This window comes from Chelmon rostratus, chromosome 2, assembly GCF_017976325.1.
Source record: "Chelmon rostratus isolate fCheRos1 chromosome 2, fCheRos1.pri, whole genome shotgun sequence".
In the NCBI taxonomy this organism is placed as follows: domain Eukaryota; kingdom Metazoa; phylum Chordata; class Actinopteri; order Chaetodontiformes; family Chaetodontidae; genus Chelmon; species Chelmon rostratus.
This window is the reverse complement of record NC_055659.1, coordinates 29,611,979-29,630,965: the sequence shown is the minus strand read 5'-3', so window position 1 is coordinate 29,630,965 and position 18,987 is coordinate 29,611,979. Positions and strand designations below refer to the sequence as shown.

Below are 18,987 nucleotides of genomic sequence, written 5' to 3'. Positions count from 1 at the left end.
TGCCAGTCAGTGTTATGTCAAACCCATAGTTTTGCTTTTAATAGTTTTACTCCATTTTCTAATATACTTGTGTACTTTCACTTTGGCAGGATTTTTAATGCAGGGCCTTTACTTTACTAACAGAGTATTTCTATTGTGTGTTCCTGGCTCTTAATTAAGTAAAAAAAAGGTACTTCTAGGACAGCATTAATGAAACTGAATACTTCTGCATGTGACTCATTGTAATATGAGATGTAAGACTAGAGTGACGTTACATGGAAGATACATTTTCTACTTTTCAGTATCTGTCCCGCAGTGCTAGGTGCCACACGATGGGAAACTCCCACTGGGAAGAGAGCACAAACAGCTGAGATGAACGCAGGAATAGCAAGCACACTGGGTGAGGAGCTTCATGCGTTGTTCCTATATTTACTGTCATTTTAATGTCTTTGATTTGCTAAATATAGGACACTTATTTAAACTGTAATAATGTGTGAATTACACCCCTTGCAGTGGCTCTGCAGTTCTTCATTCAGTTTGGTAAGCAACATTTTTTAAGAACAGGAAATAGGAATAGGAAATCATATTTTCATTAAACATCAGTATTGTGCGCACAACTAATGTTTTGCTTTTCCTCAGCAACCACAGCCAAACTGGTGTGTTATTTTACCAACTGGTCGCGGTACAGAACAGGTGTGGGGAAATTCCTGCCAGAAGACACGGACCCCTTCCTCTGTACCCACCTGGTTTACGCCTTCGCCATCATCAGCCATGCCAATGAGATCACTGAGTACGAGTGGAATGAGAAAAGCCTCTATAAATCATTCACTGAGCTCAAGAACAGGTAAGAATCGGTGGAAATGATGCATGTGGGATTTAAAATGTCTGCTCAATCAGTCTCTCATTTTCTGTGTGTGTACCTGAACAGAAACCCCAGACTGAAGACTTTACTGTCGGTTAGAGAGGAGAACGATGGATCTCAGTGAGTTGATGTCTATTGCTAACTGTTTATGAAACTCCTCCACCTGCTGACTGAAAGCAAGAACAGCTGCAGAGGAACAATTTGATTTTACTGCTTTCCCAAGTGACTGTTTGGCTGTAAAGAATGACTATTGACCAGGGTATGAGGACAGACGAATGGCCACACTGGCTTAAGACTTAAAAATGTAACTTGGATCTGAGAAAACATTTATTTCTGAATCTGTGCAAGTACACATCAGCAGTTGTGGAATGCTGATAGTTATTGCACAGTTGTGAGTGGTGAGTTTTTCTATCGTTTTTACTTTAAGCATCTTAGATCAAAATTTTTATTCAATGAATCAAATGGCAATGTGAATTATGACCTTAAGCTGCCGCTCCCTTCATCTTTACAGAGCTCTCCGGTGAGCTTCAGCTCTTGTTCAGCTGTCCAGCCCCCAGATTTACTGTTCTGGTTCACTGTCACTGCTCTCACAGCGTCACTTTCAGCTGTTTTCAGTGAAAAGCTCTCAAACAAGAAGGTAGACACAGTTAGAGACTGTCAGGGAAACAGAGTGGCGCATTTAGCAGCTAAAAGAGCAGATATTTCCCTCAGGAGTTGGTAGATAAAAAAAACAGAGCCAAAGAGAGTGAATATTGGACTTTCATTCATCAGATGGCCACAAACATGACAATGATAATGTTGCTCCATAACTGCTGGATGCCATATGGACTTAAAAGATACGTCAGTATGTCACAACTTGTTTCTGCCAACCCCCCAGCTCACTTACCACAGGCCTAATAAATCAACAACATAATAATAGTAGTTATAATAACAATAATATTTAATTCAGTTATACAGTAAAAAATGCAAAAGAAAAGAAAAAAACAGATTTGTTGATTTTCTCACTGCTGTAAATTTAAAATCTTTACGGTTTTTGAGCATTGGTCAAGCAAAGAAAGCAATTTGTGTTTGGCTGTTGAAACTTGGATCTCCAGATGTGCAGTTATCATTGTTTTGATGCTGTGCAGACTAAAAATTGTCAAATTACAAATGTGTTTCAGTGGGCTTCAAATTACTTAAGTTCATTTTAGAGAACGAGCAACCTTCTCATCACTTACTGCAGGTTTTCCATCATGATGTCCACTCCAGCCAACCGTCAGACATTCATCCAGTCGTCAATCAAATTCCTAAGGACTCATGGATTTGATGGTCTGGATCTGGACTGGGAGTACCCTGTTGCTCGTGGAAGTCCTGCAGAGGACAAGCAGAGGTTCACTCTGCTCTGCAAGGTACACTGACAGGAGACCAGTGGAGGACTCATGCTGTCCGAGGAGGGGGGGCTAAAGAAAGCTGTGATGCATTGATGGTGAAAGAGCTCCAAACCCTGGTTAAAATGAGAATAGTTGTATTATGTGACTCGATTAAAAGTTGAACTACTACACTTCTTTCATAAAAACACACAGGGAAGTAATTACTCAACCACTGAGAGGCACACAGAGACCAGCTAGTGTCTAGAATGTAGGCCAGCCAATGGCATAACATTACATTTTCTCCACTGGAAGGGCACTCAAAGGGGGCCTTTAACTTGGACCACCACAGAGAGCATTTTCCTGCTTTCCTTTCCCTCTAAAATTTTGCTTAATCCCTGTTCTGATTTAAGTTTTTTTTTTTTTTTTTCATTTTAACATGTTTAATCTTTCAGAGTCTTTGTTATTAAGTTGCATTACGCTACAAAACAATGGCTCATTTCTGTGGCTTGAATGTAAGTTTCAAATATAAAAAGGAATATTTTCATGAGAAGCTCCAGCTGAGGCTTGCTACCCTGATACTTTATGTTTACGGGCTTTGATATTGTTTTTCGGCTGGTAAATTGAAACTCTTTTGCCTGCAATGAATACAAACCTTGCACTCATTGGCATTCAGAGCATTTGAGGTGAGCAACAATTCTCTGCTACATTCAATGTGATGACATACAAAAACAACATATTTGCATTTACATTTGCTTTTTTTTTTGCACAGTTGGTGAATGTTTTCCCCAGTTTGTGGTTATCACATAATCACTATTTTTATTCGTCTCTTCACATTGATCAATGCATTATAGTCACAGAAATGCTGCTTTCCTCAGAAAGAAGTATAATTACAATTCTGAGAGCCTGTTTAATAGAACATGCCATCAACTACTCATTATTATGATGGGTTTTTTTGTCATGTCTGTCTTGACACTACTTGGGCACACACACACACACTCTTGTGTTTCTGTCCTTGTAAGGACAATCATTGACATAATACACTCATAATGCACACACAGAATATATGTATGTTAATTGTTACTTAAAACTGATTGTCACACTATTACAACAGATTGAACAGCTGCTCCACATCAGATAGGAATTTCAGTGTGATGTGTTATTTTACAACACCAGAACCTGGCTGATGGCAAGATGGGTGAAAATCAAATGTGGTTTGCAGTGATAGGAAACATAATGTGATCTGTTGATCTGAGGTACATTTTGGACCACTGACTAAAACAACTCTAAATGGATTTCTATTGATTTCTAGGAGCTTTCAGAGGCTTATGAAGCTGAGAGCATTGGAGGAAGTAACACACAACTGATGCTCTCTGCAGCCGTGGCAGCACAAACCGATGTTAATGATACGGGATATGAACCCTCTGAGATATCAAAGTAAGACTTTCTTTATGTCAGCTCCAATACCAAATACTTTGGACATTACATGATCACAGTTTCTTCTATGAGTGTGATTTTGTGTGTGTTTGTGTGTGTTTAGGTACCTGGACTTCATCAGTGTTAAGACTTTTGACCTACATGGTAGTCAAGATCAAGTGACGGCCCACCACAGTTCACTCTACTCTGAAAGCAATGCTAGCATAGTAATTATCCATTTTTTAGTGCTACCTTTTATGTACAGTACCAGTTGAATGTTTATTGAACTACATATAAATACCCTTTCAGCATTTTAGTCAGGCAAATGCAAATTTAACTGATTTCTGGCCACTTTGGTGCAGTCGGATTGCTAGGAAATTGAAATGCAGAGTTGCATGATAACTCTCAGGACTGTAAATGAAAGGCTACATGTATAACTAAATTCACTGTACAGGAGATGGTCTGTCAATATCTTTTTTCTGCTGCCCCCAGGTGGTCAAAAGAGTCAGTTACAGTTTATATGATTGGATAGTTCCAGATATCTGCTTTTTTACCATACAACCATGATGTCACAGCTACAACCCAAGGAAGTAAACCGGTTTGATAGAGATTTTCCACTTAATTAATGTCTCTTTCTTTTCTGTCAGGATTACGTTATGCAGGACTGGATGGAGCGAGGAGCCCCAGCAGGGAAGCTGTTGCTAGGTTGCCCCATTCATGCTCGTTCCTTTACACTCTCCACCACGGCATCGGGCCTGGGAGCCCCAGTCAGCGGCCCTGCCTCACCCGGGCCCTACACCCAGCAGATTGGTGTCTGGTCTTACTATGAGGTAACAAGAACACATTTACGCGACTACATGGTCACATTAGTAACAATTTCAACTTTGACCACAGACACTGCTATTGTTAATGCTAACACTGATAATATGACTACTGCCACTATACTGAGCAGTCATCACTGTGTGCTTGATTGCAGTACCTGGTAACTGACATAACCAGGAGCCACAGCACTGAATGTTGTCAGCACTTTGCAGGGAGTCTGTACTGCAGCTGTCTGAATCATGCACTCTCACTCTTTTTTGCAAGAACAAGACTGTAGTGAAAGGAGCTTTAACATAACTTCATATACAAATTGCTGCATTCTTTACATCCTTTACAAGTGTGATGGTCTCAGTTGTTAGTTTTACTTCTTATGTGTACAGTGAAAGCATTTAACTGCCAGCTTGGTCTGGCTAAACTCTACTCAGGCTTCCCCCTCATTGCCCACAGTTTGATTTTATATCTCTATTTACAGTAACATTAACACAAATCCAGTCCAACATCCCTTGAGTTCAGAAACCTGTCAGTGATGTCATTCAAGTAGATGATCATATTTCTCTGCTGTCTATGATGCTGACATCTTTTCCACTGCCTGCATTTACTTGAGAAAAGAGAAATCATGACAAATGAGCTTTAATACCTATTCTGAAAATAATGGCATGACTGGCCTGTACATATGCTTTAGATCAGATTTAATGTTTCAAATTGTGATAACTCAAAGGAAAATCTTGAATCAGGTTTTGAGTAATTCATTGTGTTTGTGTCTGCATAGTCATGTCACCTGCACTGTGTCCTCACAGCCTTATCATGACCCTGGGACCTTATAACTATTACTACTAATGCTGCTGGACTCCAGCTGTACTGGTGTTAGTGGTACCATTACTACCTCTGCTACCATCAACCACAGTCTTTACTACTCCTAGTGCTGCAGGTGCTTTCAATTGTTTTTTTTTTTTTTTTTAATCAGACCTGCTCCTTCCTGAAAGGCACCTCAGTTCAGTGGATTGATGGTCAGAAAGTTCCCTACGCTGTCAAAGGCAATCAGTGGGTCGGCTTTGATGACCAGAGGAGCTATGATGTCAAGGTACAGTTTATGGCTTTGTTGTGGAAAAGAACAGATCTTTCAGCAAGTTTCTCTACATGTGAGCCTTGTTGTCCTCCCTCTGACTGTCTAACAGGTGGACTATCTGAAGAGCAGGCAGCTGGGAGGAGCTGCTGTGTGGACACTCGATATGGACGACTTCTCTGGACAGTTCTGTGAGCGGGGCAAATATCCACTGATATCACATCTAAAGGATAAACTCAGTGAAGGTGAGGCTGTCCAGGGACATTGGTTCAGTTCATGGACAGAGAGACGTTTTGAGAGCCAGTGTCCTCAATTCAAAATCCAAAAAGGTCCTTGTACTGTGCTTTCATGCAGCATGTCACCAGTTATACCCTAGACATAATATAATGATATACTTTTAAGTGGTTCATCATAATTAATGGTGATGCCTTCAGAAACCAAGAGTGAAGTTATTCATTAAATTTACATTTTAAGCCTGTGTGTCCCTTTAGAACAAAGCAATGTCGCTGTGTGACTCCTTGCCATGTAGTTTATTATGTCTGTGACTCAAGGCCAGTAAGAAATATTCAAATTGCTTATTTGAATAATTTTAGAGGGCTGAAAAGGATCCAGTATTTCACAAGAAAATTGAATCAGTAGAGAAAAGGCAGAAAAATGTGATTTTGTGACAAGGAATTATTCTCTCCTATCAAGTTCAGTGTAATCTTGAACGGGACCTTCTGCAGATTAATTATTCTAATTTGGGATGAATAAATTAGAAGTTGTGTTACTCCATTGGTTGGACACCTTCTCATTCTTCTGCATGGCACACTGGTAGTGTATCCTCAAATTAAAGAAAGGACATAATGGAAGCTGGGAAAATGAAAAATGGAAGACACATCAGTAAGTTAAATCATAGAAGGTAAAATCTGACATTTTAATAAAAAACAAATATGTAGGCTAAAAAGCTGAACATCATTTATCACCTATTTTCTTACATCAAGACACCTAAAAAATCTGGCAATTTAGTATTGTATTTCCATATAGTTTGGCCCTCTCAAGAAAAAAAAAGAAAAGAAAAAAAGAAGGCTAGAAATAAAGTGATTTCTGACTTGTAGTCCCTATTTTGGGCAAGATCAAGAAACACTACATACTACATTTTCCGCAATTCAACAAAGAGCATCTTTTAGTTAGACCTTCTTGTGAAAATTGCCTTTATCTTTCAAACTCCAGATGCCAAGACAAGTTTGTAAAGCAGGCCCACAGTAACTCTGATGATGTCATCAGGGTTGTCTCATTTTTGGCTTTTTGTCAAGTTTTATTTTCTCAGGCAAAACTCCTCCAGAGCCACAGACAACTTTACACGACTATATTCACAGGCGGAGCAGTAACATTCAGTCATGTCATGTGCAGAATTTGTGGGATTCACCTTTAAAATACATCCTTCATTGTTAAACAGAATTGCAAAATTGATTTCAATGCTTTGTTTTGTTTTGGTTTTTTTTTCCAGACTGGTCAGCACAGGAAACAACTCCCACTGAATCTCTACCCAAAACCTCTTCCTCTCCCTCTGACAGCACACAACCCCCACAGGAACAATTCACCACAGCCAGCAGCGCCACAGCAAAGCCAGACAACAGCTGCTTCCAGAACATCACCGTTGTGTATCCTGTCAGCCGCTTCTGCTCACGCAGGGCTGACGGACTGTATATGAGATCAGATAATCCGAAGACATTCTACAGATGTGTGCAGAGGAAGACATTTGTGACAAAATGCCACACCCTGGGAACAGAGCACAGCAGCGCAGGGACAACTATACCGTCAAAGAACTTAGTTATAGTCACCTTTGTAATAGCCACTCTATTTCATTTGTTAATTATATGGAATAACAGGTGATTTTGCTTTGTTTACAATAGTTTAAGTAAAGCTCCTGGTTTACTATGAAAGGAAAAATGGTACAAGAATGTAAACCCTTTAACGCTGCCAATAAGGCCCAGTGAGGCAACTAAGGTACATGCAGGTAAGTCATGTAAGTATTTTAAATATAACGCAGCGTTTAGACCCATGCATACAGTATTGTCAGAATTTTTATCAAACTCTGGTCAAAAAAAAGTCAAACACTTAGTGAATCCTACACATTAGAAGGTCAAGTAAATGGGCCACACTTTCAACACCAAGCACTTAATTACAATAAAAACCCCACAAGCTACATGACCTGGGTGCAATGGTGTGTCATTGTTTAGATTGTACAGTTTTTATTTATTTCTTTTTAACATATGTCTTGTCACAGAGGTTAAGAGTAACGAAATTTTGATTCTCTGTTTGTCTTATACATACTGCAGAATTGACAATAAAGCTGACTTTGACTTTGACTGACTTTGGTTTATGTTCGTCTTCACTTTAACTTATTAAAGTTGTTGCGTGACTATCAAAACTAAATTAGTCACAGAGAGGGGAATACAGTTTGACTTGTTTATTTGACCCTTTCAATTCCAGGTTACCTTCAACATACAATCTATGCAGATGGACTTGCATTACTGGACTATGTGATGGTAAATCTTGCCTGTCAACTGAATATCAGCCCCTGTCTCCTCTCTCATTGTGCCAAGCAACCAAATTCACAGGCAGGTGCAGGTGATATTCATCAGGCAATCACTCACCCAGTGACACACACACACACACACACACACGCACACACACACACACTAACAGCTCCACACACACACACACCTAGTACCAGGTGAGAAATACATCCCTGCCTCTACAAAAGTATAGACCTGAGGATTAGAATAGCTTCATAACTGATGTTCTCACAATGGAGTTATGCACATTACTTATAAGATGTTATAAGCCTACGTGTACAACAGCCAGGGAGATTAAAAGAGATTTTTAGCAATAAAGTGGATCATTAAACCTTCAATATTATTGATATCAACACTGAATCAGATGTCTATGAGAAATGTGAGAGCTGTGTATCGAATGTGTCTCTTACTCTCACTGCTCTACAATAGAGATGGGATTTATGGCTCTTTGAGGGGAGCCGGATCTTGGTGAGCCGTTCCTTTCAAAGAGCTGTTCAAAAAACTGGCCCATTTGGCTCATTTTTATATTTATTAAGTTTTAAGAAGGCAGTCTGGCCTCAACTCGTTTTATCTTGGAAATAACCACTGGGAGGAATGAATTTAGATATCCCACCAATATGAGTTTGAATCATTCTGAAATATTGATTTTAACCTTATTTGACATGTGTGGATTAGATTTTAAAGTCTGATCTGGATTAATTGTAAATATTCCACAGGGTGGCGCCACATCACTCTGCTTTGACAGTGCTTTGCTTTTTTTTTGTTACTGGCGCACTCACGTGAAGGCAGCGTGCACAAGGTGGCGTGATGCTATTTGCATATCTAATAAGCAGCGTGCAGCTGGGCAGCGCTCCTCCCCTTGTAACTCTGAAAAAAACAAGAACGGTTCCCAGCTGCGACTCGGTTCCCATCGTTCATGTTAACGAGCCGTTCAAAAGAACCAGTTCGTTCGTGAACGTCACAACAGTACTCTACAATATGATACCTGTCACCTCGTTTTAATGCTTTTCTGCAACCTAGAGATGAAAATGAAATATTGCAGCTTTACAGATTTATATTTGAAGTGTAAATGCTGATTACTCCTCTCAAGCATCATAAGGTGTTTACACTGTTGTATTTTATTTATGAATTTGGAATAGTTGCTTTGGATGTTTTTACTGGTGATGGTATGGTATCTAGTTGGTTGACCTACATTACTTTCCCTTGACCAACTTATACTTATACAGAACACATACCAGCTGATGTTTATGATGATGATAAGGATGATGATTGCTGTTGTTGGACAGTTTAATATAGCATTTTTTAAGGTCAGAGGCAAGCAGTGGCCATATTTAATTTAATATCAGCAAATAGAACAGCTTTATAAATGCTCTAATGTAAATAATTGGAAAACTCATAAAGTCGTTTGGGTAAAATAAGTCAAAGAGAGACTCTGTTGACCTACTGAATGAGTCACAAACTCACAGCGAACAGCATCAGCAGATGACGTTCATGTCTTGAGCTGATTTCCATCTGTGAAATTCAGGTAAATTCTGTTTTACGGTGGATTTTTCTTGTAACGTGAGTACGCTTCATGAATTGCAGAAAAACACCAAAGTGCTTTCTGGGAAATGTCGTTTTATTTAAGCGCATATCCCTTTAACAGCACGTTCTATAACGAGACACAGTGAACCTCATTTCCCAGAAGACCTTCAGTGGTACTTCCTTTTCAGGTTACACGTATCGTCCCTGCTGTGTTGCAGAGCTAGAGTCAGAGTAGGAAGAAAACTACTACTACGAGCGACGACTTTTACTGACTTATTTTGGTGCATCTGCGATTATTATTCACTCGAGTTTACTGACTCGTTTACTGATTTTCATTACAATGAAGCCACAGTGGCGTGCGTCGTTGTGTTTGGCTTCATATGTAGGCTAAGCTATGCTATCAAGCTAAAATTGGCAAGACTAGTTAGCAAGTGCTTGTATTGTTTACAATTTTGATCGAAAATGTACACTTTATTATCTGGATTATATAAATACATGTTCCAAAAGGACGAATACTGCGTTTTGATCCTGGGATTGGATAACGCTGGAAAAACGGTAAGTGAAGCTGAAGTTGAATTTACTAACGTTGTAACTGGGTCGACAGTGTTGGTTACTGTGTTCTGTGCTGCTGGAGTCAGCTCTGTTTGGCTAGTTGTCCTTTTTTCTGACATGTTGGCTGTCAAACTGCGGTCAAACGAGCTGTCTTTAACAAAAACCCGGTCCAGCCGCTGTTTTGTTTCGTGTCTGTTCAATGTGCAGTGATGCTAACGTTAGCTAATCTTCCAGGTACTGTACAGTTTTGTAAAGTCCTGTTCACAGTGACCCTGACTACGGCCATAAGAAATCTGAAATTATTTTACTGCTATTTTGGAAAAAATTAAAGGGAAAGGCTTTGTCAAAGTCAAAGTGCATTCAAGACAAGTTCTCAGTATTTTGACTGTCTCAAAAACATTTTCATCAGGTGTTCTGTTCAGACAGACCCTGGTAATGACCACATAAAGCTCAATGCAAACTTACCCCTCACCGTCTTATTTACACTTTCAAAAACGAAAATTCACTTTTCATAAAAATGTCTTCTTCATGGATTATTGAGGCATCAAAAAACGAGGAAAATGTCTGGCCATAGCCTAATAATTCATGTTGACGATGGAGCTGACTTTACCTTAAATTTTCTGGAGTCAGCAGTGGGGTTTAATATTTAATATACTTACAGTCAAATATATACTAAGCAGGTATTGAATGGGAGCTTTAGCAAACCCTCCATAGAAGATCTTCAAATGTAAGGGATCAGTCTAGGTTTTACAGCATATAGTAACACTAGAGGACAATTCTAATTAATAGTTCTCCTAAACACTTGACTAGATTGACCTCAAAGCATTAGTATTAGTAATAGCAGTTCTGAACAAGGCTCCAGCATGTTTCAGCAGACCTCACAATGAAATGTTTTCTGAAAATTAAAATGTGAGGGAATTGTCATGTGTTGCATTGGTGTATGCAGCGATCCAGTGAAGAATACATTTGCATGAAAGGTGAAACATGAGGAAAAAGTGCAAGTATAGCAATGAACATTGGGATGGCAGGTGATATTAACTGCAAATTACTTCACAGTGGTACAGTGGATTACCATAATACAACAAATGGAAACAGAGAACATGTTCAGGATGAATCCAGTGGAATCTTCCACAAAGCTCTTGAGAAAAATTGTTTATGAAATTTCAGATCTAACAAAATTGTTGTAGTGTTACAAAGCATTTTGACATTGGAGGTCGCTTCCCCTGTAAATTTCTCTCCAATTGTAAATAATTGTAAACAGGATACCATTGGCATTATATCAGCCTCTTTGTTTTAATGTTTCTGACTGTGGGAGTTAGCCTTCAGTTTTCTTCATCACTGTACAGTAAAGTGACCAGAGTTTATATGGTCATAGTCAGGGTCAGTCTGAACAGGATTTTTGGCAAACCTAAAAAAAAACAGTTTTTGTTTGTTTGTTTTAAATCAAAATTCAGTTATGAAGGAGTACAGCCCATTGTACTTATCTGCAAACCGCAGAAATGTTGAAACTTCACATTTCTCTATGTTTCAGTCATCATTTTTGTGTTGTGACAGCACAGTGCTTAGAGTTTGGTTCGGTTTCTGCACAAAAACCGTCATGTTTTGAAAAGATCATGTTTTGGCTTAAAATACCTTGTTTGAAACCACAAACACAGCTCCAAAAGGTCCGGAGCATTAAAAATACCTGCTTTCATAGCCACAGCTCGAACAGTAGTCTGCTGCTTGGCTCGCATAGCCGTCGCCTTTTCTTTAATGTTCTCGAAAACTGTACAGTAGAATGACTGACTAGAAACCTATTTTGGAAGCTGTATCACAGTTGAAAAATGAGGGAATTTCTGATGCATTTCAAAGCATATTTACAGTGGAGGTGAATTTATATTTATTTTGTTTTTTCAAAAAAGGCAGCCTGCCTTCACACCTCATTAAATAGATATACTCATACCTTTAAATTATACTTTGCTTATTAGTTGAGTTAATGTTTTTTTATACTCACTGGTATTTTTTTTTTTCTCCACCACTGCGTGAAACTTAATAAATCAGGAGAGAGTTAAATACCTTTGCAATTGTCACCTACTATAAGTGTAGAAAGTCCTCTTCCTGTCATGTGAATCATTGAATATAAATGTGTCTACTTGGCTTGTGTGTCTGTGTCCCCTTCTCTCTTCACAGACCTTTCTGGAGCAAACCAAAACAAAGTTCAGTAAGAACTATAAAGGAATGAACTTATCCAAGATCACGACCACAGTTGGCCTGAACAGTAAGTAGATTCAGTAGTTCCAGTTTGTCTGCAGTTGTGCTTCTTATGAAGACTAAGGTAGCATTATATTATTGCATATGAGCTCTCTAAAAGACAAATGAACAGCAGCTCTTTTTCATTCACCTGCTGCTGCTTGTCTTATAATTTAGTGTAGGTGCTTGAATCCTCCAGCTTCTCTGTGACATTCTTATTGGTTTCTCCCTTTCCTTCACAGTTGGTACAATAGATGTGGGTAAGGCTCGTCTAATGTTCTGGGATCTGGGAGGTCAGGAGGAGCTCCAGTCTCTGTGGGACAAAGTGAGTTAAACATCCAACACCAACAGTATCCTGAGGGGAATTCTTCACCAGCCTCATACTGACACACACATTCCATGATTGTCCTGAAAGTTCTCTTTGTCTTCTCCTATTTTAAAGACAGAATTTACATATGTGAATACTCATGGTACGATACGATATTTATTGCGATATTTAAAAAAAAGAAATACAAATTACTTGAGGAAATGCCCTTCATTAATAGGTTAGCGTGTACAGCGTTTGTTACTCCAGCCGAGGAGCCTGCTCTGATATCCTCTTTGTATTCCTCATGTTTTTATTTAGTACTATGCTGAGTCCCATGGAGTCATCTATGTGATAGATTCAACTGATGAAGAGCGCCTGTCAGAATCAAAGGAGGCCTTTGGTGAGTAACGCACTCTGCAACCCCATGCTTTGTAATGTGTGCACCTATATTTAAAACAACCCTTAAAGTTAGCCTAGGTGATAGGAATTTGTTTCCTGAGCTTCCTCAGAACAAAAACCACAAAACCCCACCTCACTTAAGAAATACTGTGAAAGTAAATCAATTAATAATTAATGGTAATAAAAAATTTAAAACAAGCATTCTCATGGAGATGCTACCCCATTGCATGCATACCCTTACAGTGTCATACAGACAGGAATAATAACAGCACTTGAATGATTTAAGAATTGAGGGCACAAAGGCCTCTGGGTAGATGCTGTTGCAGAACCTGGCTGTCCTTTTCTAAAATATTTAGTCTTTTAAAAAAGCACAGTTAAAAAAACACGATGATTCACAGACACCTGCTCACTGATATCACATCAGGAGAAATTTGGGTGTTCAGTATCTGCCTAAGGATAATTTAACATGTAGATTGCAGGGGCCAGGGATCAAACCCTTAATGCATTATGTTGTTTTGGCACAGGAACAATAACAGACTTGAAACATACTGAGAGCCTTTGTTCTAAAATAGACTGGTTAGCAGCAGCTGAGATTAAGTCAGGGCCACAGCTTTCTACTACCTCAGGTTCAATAATACAAATAGGCATAGCAGGATCTGATGAAGCAGGAGAGTAAGGCAGGAATCAAACCTGGATTAAGATTTCACAACCATCAGGGAATGCAGTTGCCATGGAGGTGGGGTATACTTGGTCTTGTTTAAGTGGTGCGTGTCAGGGTAATATCCAAATGAATGCCAAGACCCAAGGTTTCCCAGCACAACACTGCATTGTAGCAAGATGATCAGTGTTATTCATTTACTCTGTCAGGGGCTTACTGTTGTGGCTGATCGGTGTGAGTGATGGGGGGCAAAATCTACAGTTCTTATTTTGTACAAATATATATTCTGAAGTTTGTCTAAAGCTTAAGTGAATATTTAGCCAAACAGGTTGATATCTTCCAAAATGAAGTCTCTTTGTGTTTCCTGTGACTGCGTTGAGCTGCAGTGGAGGGATAGGAACAAAAGAGGGAGTTTATGCTCTGACAGATCTCTACTTGATATTAGCTCAGAGTGCTGAAACCTCATTTTAGCTTCAGATAAACTTACTGCAAAAACATTGGATTTTGTCTATCATCACTTGCATTGAAAGCAGTAAGGTCCAGTGTAATCAGGAAAAATGATTACAGCAAGCAAAAACCTGTTTCAATGTTCAAATATTATTTTAAGACAGACTTGAACTATCCTTAAAATTTAGTCAGACTTTGTTATTTTGTGATTTAATTCCACTAAAATAAGGACGTGGTCAACAGGCTTATGTCTGCTTCGACATTTAAACAGTAGCATCAGTGTTTTAGTGCATGTTACGTCTTCAGTGTATTAAAATCAACAGCCTCAAAACATGAAAGGTGTGAGTGTGATGATGGAAACATTTGATTGCTAGCTGTTGAATCAATAACTGAACTCTCATCTCCTCCAGAGAAAATGATCAGCAGTGAGGTGTTAGAGGGCGTCCCCCTCCTCGTGCTGGCCAACAAGCAGGATGTACCGGTACTGTGTGATCTATTTAACCTCACTAAGACTATGTTCAGGTTAATGCACTTTTAGTTTAAAGCACAGATTACTCTTTATGTTTAGACCTTCCAGAGTGGTCAGGTGCTCTGATGGTATCAGTTTAAGGAATACATGATTTAACAACCGGCCTGGGGCCCAATATTCTGTTTAAACCATGAGAGCTGAGAGGAGCTGTTACTGAGTCCACAGAGCAGGCACTGAAGTCCTGCACTGGAAAAAAACCCTGTGTTTTTTCATCAGCAGTGCTGCATAGTGTATACGCACAGTGTTTCATGACGTGTGTGCTCTCGTATGAATAGATTTAGTCCTAGTTTTTGTACAGTACTTCTATCCACACTAAGCTAGCATTTCACTGATAACTTGTAACTCCAGCTTCTCAGATGTAAGGACTTGCTGCTTCTTGCTGTTTTCTTTCATTGTAAGCTGAAAATCTTTGGGTTATGAACAATTCATAGTACAATATTCAAGATCATCACTAGTGTGGTCTGGACAGTTTTGTCTTTGCTGTTGGAGCCTTCAGTCATGTCTCGTGTCCGTTCTCTTCTCAGAACTGTTTGTCGGTGCCGGACATTAAAACTGCCTTCAGTGACTCTGCCCCGAAGATCGGCAAGAGGGATTGTTTAGTCCAGCCTTGTACTGCCCTCACAGGGTAAGACTGCTACCGTGCTAAATGGTGAATCAAATGTGTGCAACAGCAACCTGTCAAATACAATCCTTCCTTTTTGAAGCTTAGGATGTTCAGTTCCTGAAGTAGAAGTTAATCAGAGATAGTGTTTTTGTGACAGGCAGTCATGTTGTTGTGGTGTGAGTTTATGGTCACGTCTTTTTGACCATGGCTGTACAAAACACCTTGGAAAAACTATTAATATTGCATTCAAGGTTATCTCACACTGAAGTCATGAGATATAAATACATTACTGATGTCTTCTGATCCGCCTAGAAAATCAAACAAATGCATGAAAATTTTGGTGTGGTTAAAAAAAACAACAAAAAGAAACGTATCCTTTGAGGGCCATACTCAGCGGCAGCCCCAGACGTTGGTCACAGACCTTTTGGAATAAATCTTTCTTGTGCATTCATTTTATCCAAGCACATTAGTCGTTGCAGCTCATCCAGGTCAGCATGCTTGTAGCTGTAATGACTCTGAGACTGGCCTTTTTCATCACAGCACACTGGCTTGCCTTTTATTAAAAAAAAACAAACTCATCTGTCATTTCTCTCAGAAAGCCCAGCACTCCACATGTTTCGTTGTCAGGTGCAATGATGCACTGATGTGATATTAACATATTAACCGTTAAGTGTGTATTGCATTCAGGTATCACTTGTAAGAAAGTGTTAAAAAGTAGCTTTTTTTGTATTTCCGTATTTTAAGCTCACACAGAAATATTGGCTTGAACTGATACAGTAGATGCTTTGGATTTTTTTTTTTTGAGATGATTATGTACTTGTTCATAGTGTTTCCCATCTGCATACTGCTTTCATTTTTCATGCAGACGTGCTCTGCCATCTTGACCTAAGGGGTGTTCCTTTTTATGAACTTGGTCAGAAGGAATTTAAAATGCTACTAAATGACGCACTTATTTGCTCTGCTGCAGGGAAGGCGTGAACGAGGGCATTGAGTGGATGGTGAAGTGTGTGGTCAGAAACATTCACAGGCCTCCCAGACAGAAGGACATCACGTAAGAAGTCATCAGCACTGGTGATTCTTCTTTTGGACTGTCATTTCCCCTCCGAGACATTCCATGTGAACCCTGGAGCTGATAACTCTCCTCTCTCCTCGTGTTTGCCGTCACTTTGAACCGTTTCTGCTTTTCGGGGTGTGGCAGTACTTTAATCACCGAGCATAATTTAAGTTGTGCTTTGAATGGACGTCTTTTAGAAACGGTGTTGTGGTTTCTCCTGCTTCATGTGTGAGTAGCGGCCCCGGTCTCTGGTGCTGGCTGGGGGTGGGAGCTTCACTGACTGACACCCTGCACTATGATCCCAGCAGCACAGGAACACTGTTCTCACATCAAGTATACTAAACTGTAATACAGTGGTTCTCTGTTTGTTCACAGTGTCAGATTAATTAAACAGTTTTAGCCCACAGTTTAAAAGTTGAACTGAAATTTGAATTCTCTTGAAGTTTCTAAGATTATACTGTTGAATTTCTGAAGAAAGGATGGGCGGTGCTAGTAGACGTGCTGTCAACTTCCATGGCCCTGTACTGACTGCAGAATGTCACACTACCTATGGACACTGTCACAAGGTGTTTTTACAAGTGTTTCCATTAAAGTGTAATCATGCACATTTTGAAATATCGCATTAGAAAAGGTTGATGGTAATGACAACATTGGGGGGGGGGAAAAAAAAAAACTTTCTCAGTTTCACAAAACTTTACACATTAATGCTCCTAATGGGAGATGGAAACACGTTCTGAATGAGTAAACATTTAACTCACAAGACTGATCAGCTGTTTCCGCTCCAGCAAAGGTTAAAAGTTAGAAAGTTAAAACATCTCATCGCTCCACACAGAATACACAACACAAACAGAAACGTCATCTTGTTTGGCTCTTTGAGGTTAGAGCGGCACTCTCTGAAAAACGTCATCTTGTTTCGCTCTTTTCTTCTGCTGTGGTAGATTGTTTTGTGACCAGAGAATTTGTGCCAGCCGCTGCTTATCTTGATGAACCAACTTCTCATCATCACAGAACAGAAGTGAATAGAAACATTTTCTTGAAATGTGGTTACATTTTGAGATACATTTGGATGGAAACCCAGCTACAGTGTTAGCTAACAGCCATAAACAGCTGAACTGGTCTGTCCCTGTACAACATGAAGCTTTTGTGAGGAGCATTTCCATTCAGTAAGTGCAAGCTAGTTAGCCTAGCTTACTAACATTGGCACTGATCCCCACTATAAGTCACTTTAGTTCTGTTCCTTCACCACCTCCTGACTGACTGTCAGACTCCTGCTCACTCAGTGCTGTGTTTGCAACCTTATCTGTCTGTCCTCCAGATGCCATGATGGCAGATGAGCGGACTGTCAGACTTCACAGCAGCAGGTAGTCCTGTAACCTCAGCACTCTGTTCTTACCTGCGTTTTGAATCACATTGTAACGTAGGAAGAGCTGAAATCACCAAACGTTCATGCTCCCTGACAGTGCCAGTGTGGAGGGTGTAGTAACTGCAAAAAGATAAATGAAATGTCATCATGGACATGTGGAATGATTCCTCAGCAAATGTTTGAATTTTAATTTCAGTTCGACTTTCAGGTTTGAGCTCTGCAGCCTGTACACTGTCTCCACTGAACGAGGAAGAATTGGTCCTCCTCGTTAGTATAATATGCTTTTTTTTCATATTGTTTTTGACTTCTTGTAGCTATTATAAGGTAAATTCATGAGAGATAAATGAAAACCAGTACCTTGTGATTTGAAGAGATAGACATTTCTCATGACTTCACTTTGAGTTCTGTGTACTGTGGAGAGTTCAAATCCTAACAATGTGAGCTAGTACTGTGAGCTTTTCTGCTCAGAGGAAAAAGAGAGTAACTACTCTATTAGTTTTCTATACTTTTAGGTTGGTTTTTATATATTTCTTTGCATTATTTTGTTCATAGCAGAGGGTATTTCAGTGGAGCTCAATTCACAGCACCAGTCTTTACAGAGTGCAACATATACGATTCAACAGCAACTGTTGTTTTTTTAGGTTTCTTAATGTCACCTGTATATCCTCTGACCTCTCTAAAACAGTCACAATTTGATCAAAAATAAAAGTCTTTTTTTATTGACTTTGGAAATGTTGATCAGAATTGGGACATGTTGAGACGCTACAGCTGCTTGGCTAACTGGACAGTAAAACTAAATGCACAACGTGTGCTGAACACACTGAGAAATCTCTCTGACCTCGGCTCAATCACTGTATACCAGCAGTTACACTTGGGATGTGTGAAGTGGTTCAGAAACAGATGGTGGTGGCCCCTGTCAGTCACATATATGGTAGAAGATAATAAATTTCTGATTTCAAAGAGAAAAGTTGTTGTGTTTCAATTTGACATGTCCTGCTGACACACTCACATTAGCCCTCTGGACTATCTGTCAGGCTGTGAGAGCCGACCAGTTGGATTTAAACGGTTAGACAACAGTTAACATTAGCAAAACTTTGCAATAAACAAAAACCATAGCAGAAAAAGAGCAGAATTCAACGTTTGACTTTGTGAAATCGTTTTGTGGATTTCCAATCCAATCCAATTAATATTGAAAACTTTGTGTTTTCATAGCTACGATCTCTTTTCTAGCAAATTTGAAACAGAAGTCTCTTCAGCAAACAGTCAGCATGA

General features: G+C 39.4%; 2 protein-coding genes across 2 annotated transcripts; both read left to right on the top strand.

Moving 5' to 3' along the window:
• The first annotated feature begins 351 nt into the window (after positions 1-351).
• On the top strand, positions 352-7,764 carry LOC121613248 (chitinase-3-like protein 1). The gene is made up of 12 exons (XM_041946579.1): positions 352-379; positions 493-519; positions 619-823; positions 908-961; positions 2,064-2,229; positions 3,500-3,624; positions 3,728-3,848; positions 4,251-4,433; positions 5,390-5,506; positions 5,601-5,733; positions 6,978-7,173; positions 7,758-7,764. The coding sequence occupies exons 1-12, from the start codon at positions 352-354 to the stop codon at positions 7,762-7,764; spliced, it is 1,362 nt and encodes a 453-aa protein (XP_041802513.1).
• Positions 7,765-9,773: 2,009 nt separating this feature from the next.
• arfrp1 (ADP-ribosylation factor related protein 1) lies at positions 9,774-17,013 on the top strand. The gene is made up of 7 exons (XM_041952453.1): positions 9,774-10,128; positions 12,295-12,382; positions 12,597-12,679; positions 12,980-13,061; positions 14,576-14,646; positions 15,219-15,319; positions 16,266-17,013. The coding sequence occupies exons 1-7, from the start codon at positions 10,036-10,038 to the stop codon at positions 16,351-16,353; spliced, it is 606 nt and encodes a 201-aa protein (XP_041808387.1). The 5' UTR covers positions 9,774-10,035; the 3' UTR covers positions 16,354-17,013.
• Positions 17,014-18,987: the final 1,974 nt, after the last annotated feature.

Excerpts from the sequence above, each read along its gene's own strand:
- arfrp1 (XM_041952453.1), top strand. The coding sequence starts at position 10,036 with ATGTACACTTTATTATCTGGATTATATAAATACATGTTCCAAAAGGAC. Across the intron at positions 10,129-12,294 it reads TGGATAACGCTGGAAAAACG|ACCTTTCTGGAGCAAACCAA; the intron begins GTAAGTGAAGCT and ends CTCTCTTCACAG. Across the intron at positions 13,062-14,575 it reads AGAATCAAAGGAGGCCTTTG|AGAAAATGATCAGCAGTGAG; the intron begins GTGAGTAACGCA and ends CATCTCCTCCAG.
- LOC121613248 (XM_041946579.1), top strand. The coding sequence starts at position 352 with ATGAACGCAGGAATAGCAAGCACACTGG. Across the intron at positions 824-907 it reads TTCACTGAGCTCAAGAACAG|AAACCCCAGACTGAAGACTT; the intron begins GTAAGAATCGGT and ends GTACCTGAACAG. Across the intron at positions 5,507-5,600 it reads AGAGGAGCTATGATGTCAAG|GTGGACTATCTGAAGAGCAG; the intron begins GTACAGTTTATG and ends ACTGTCTAACAG.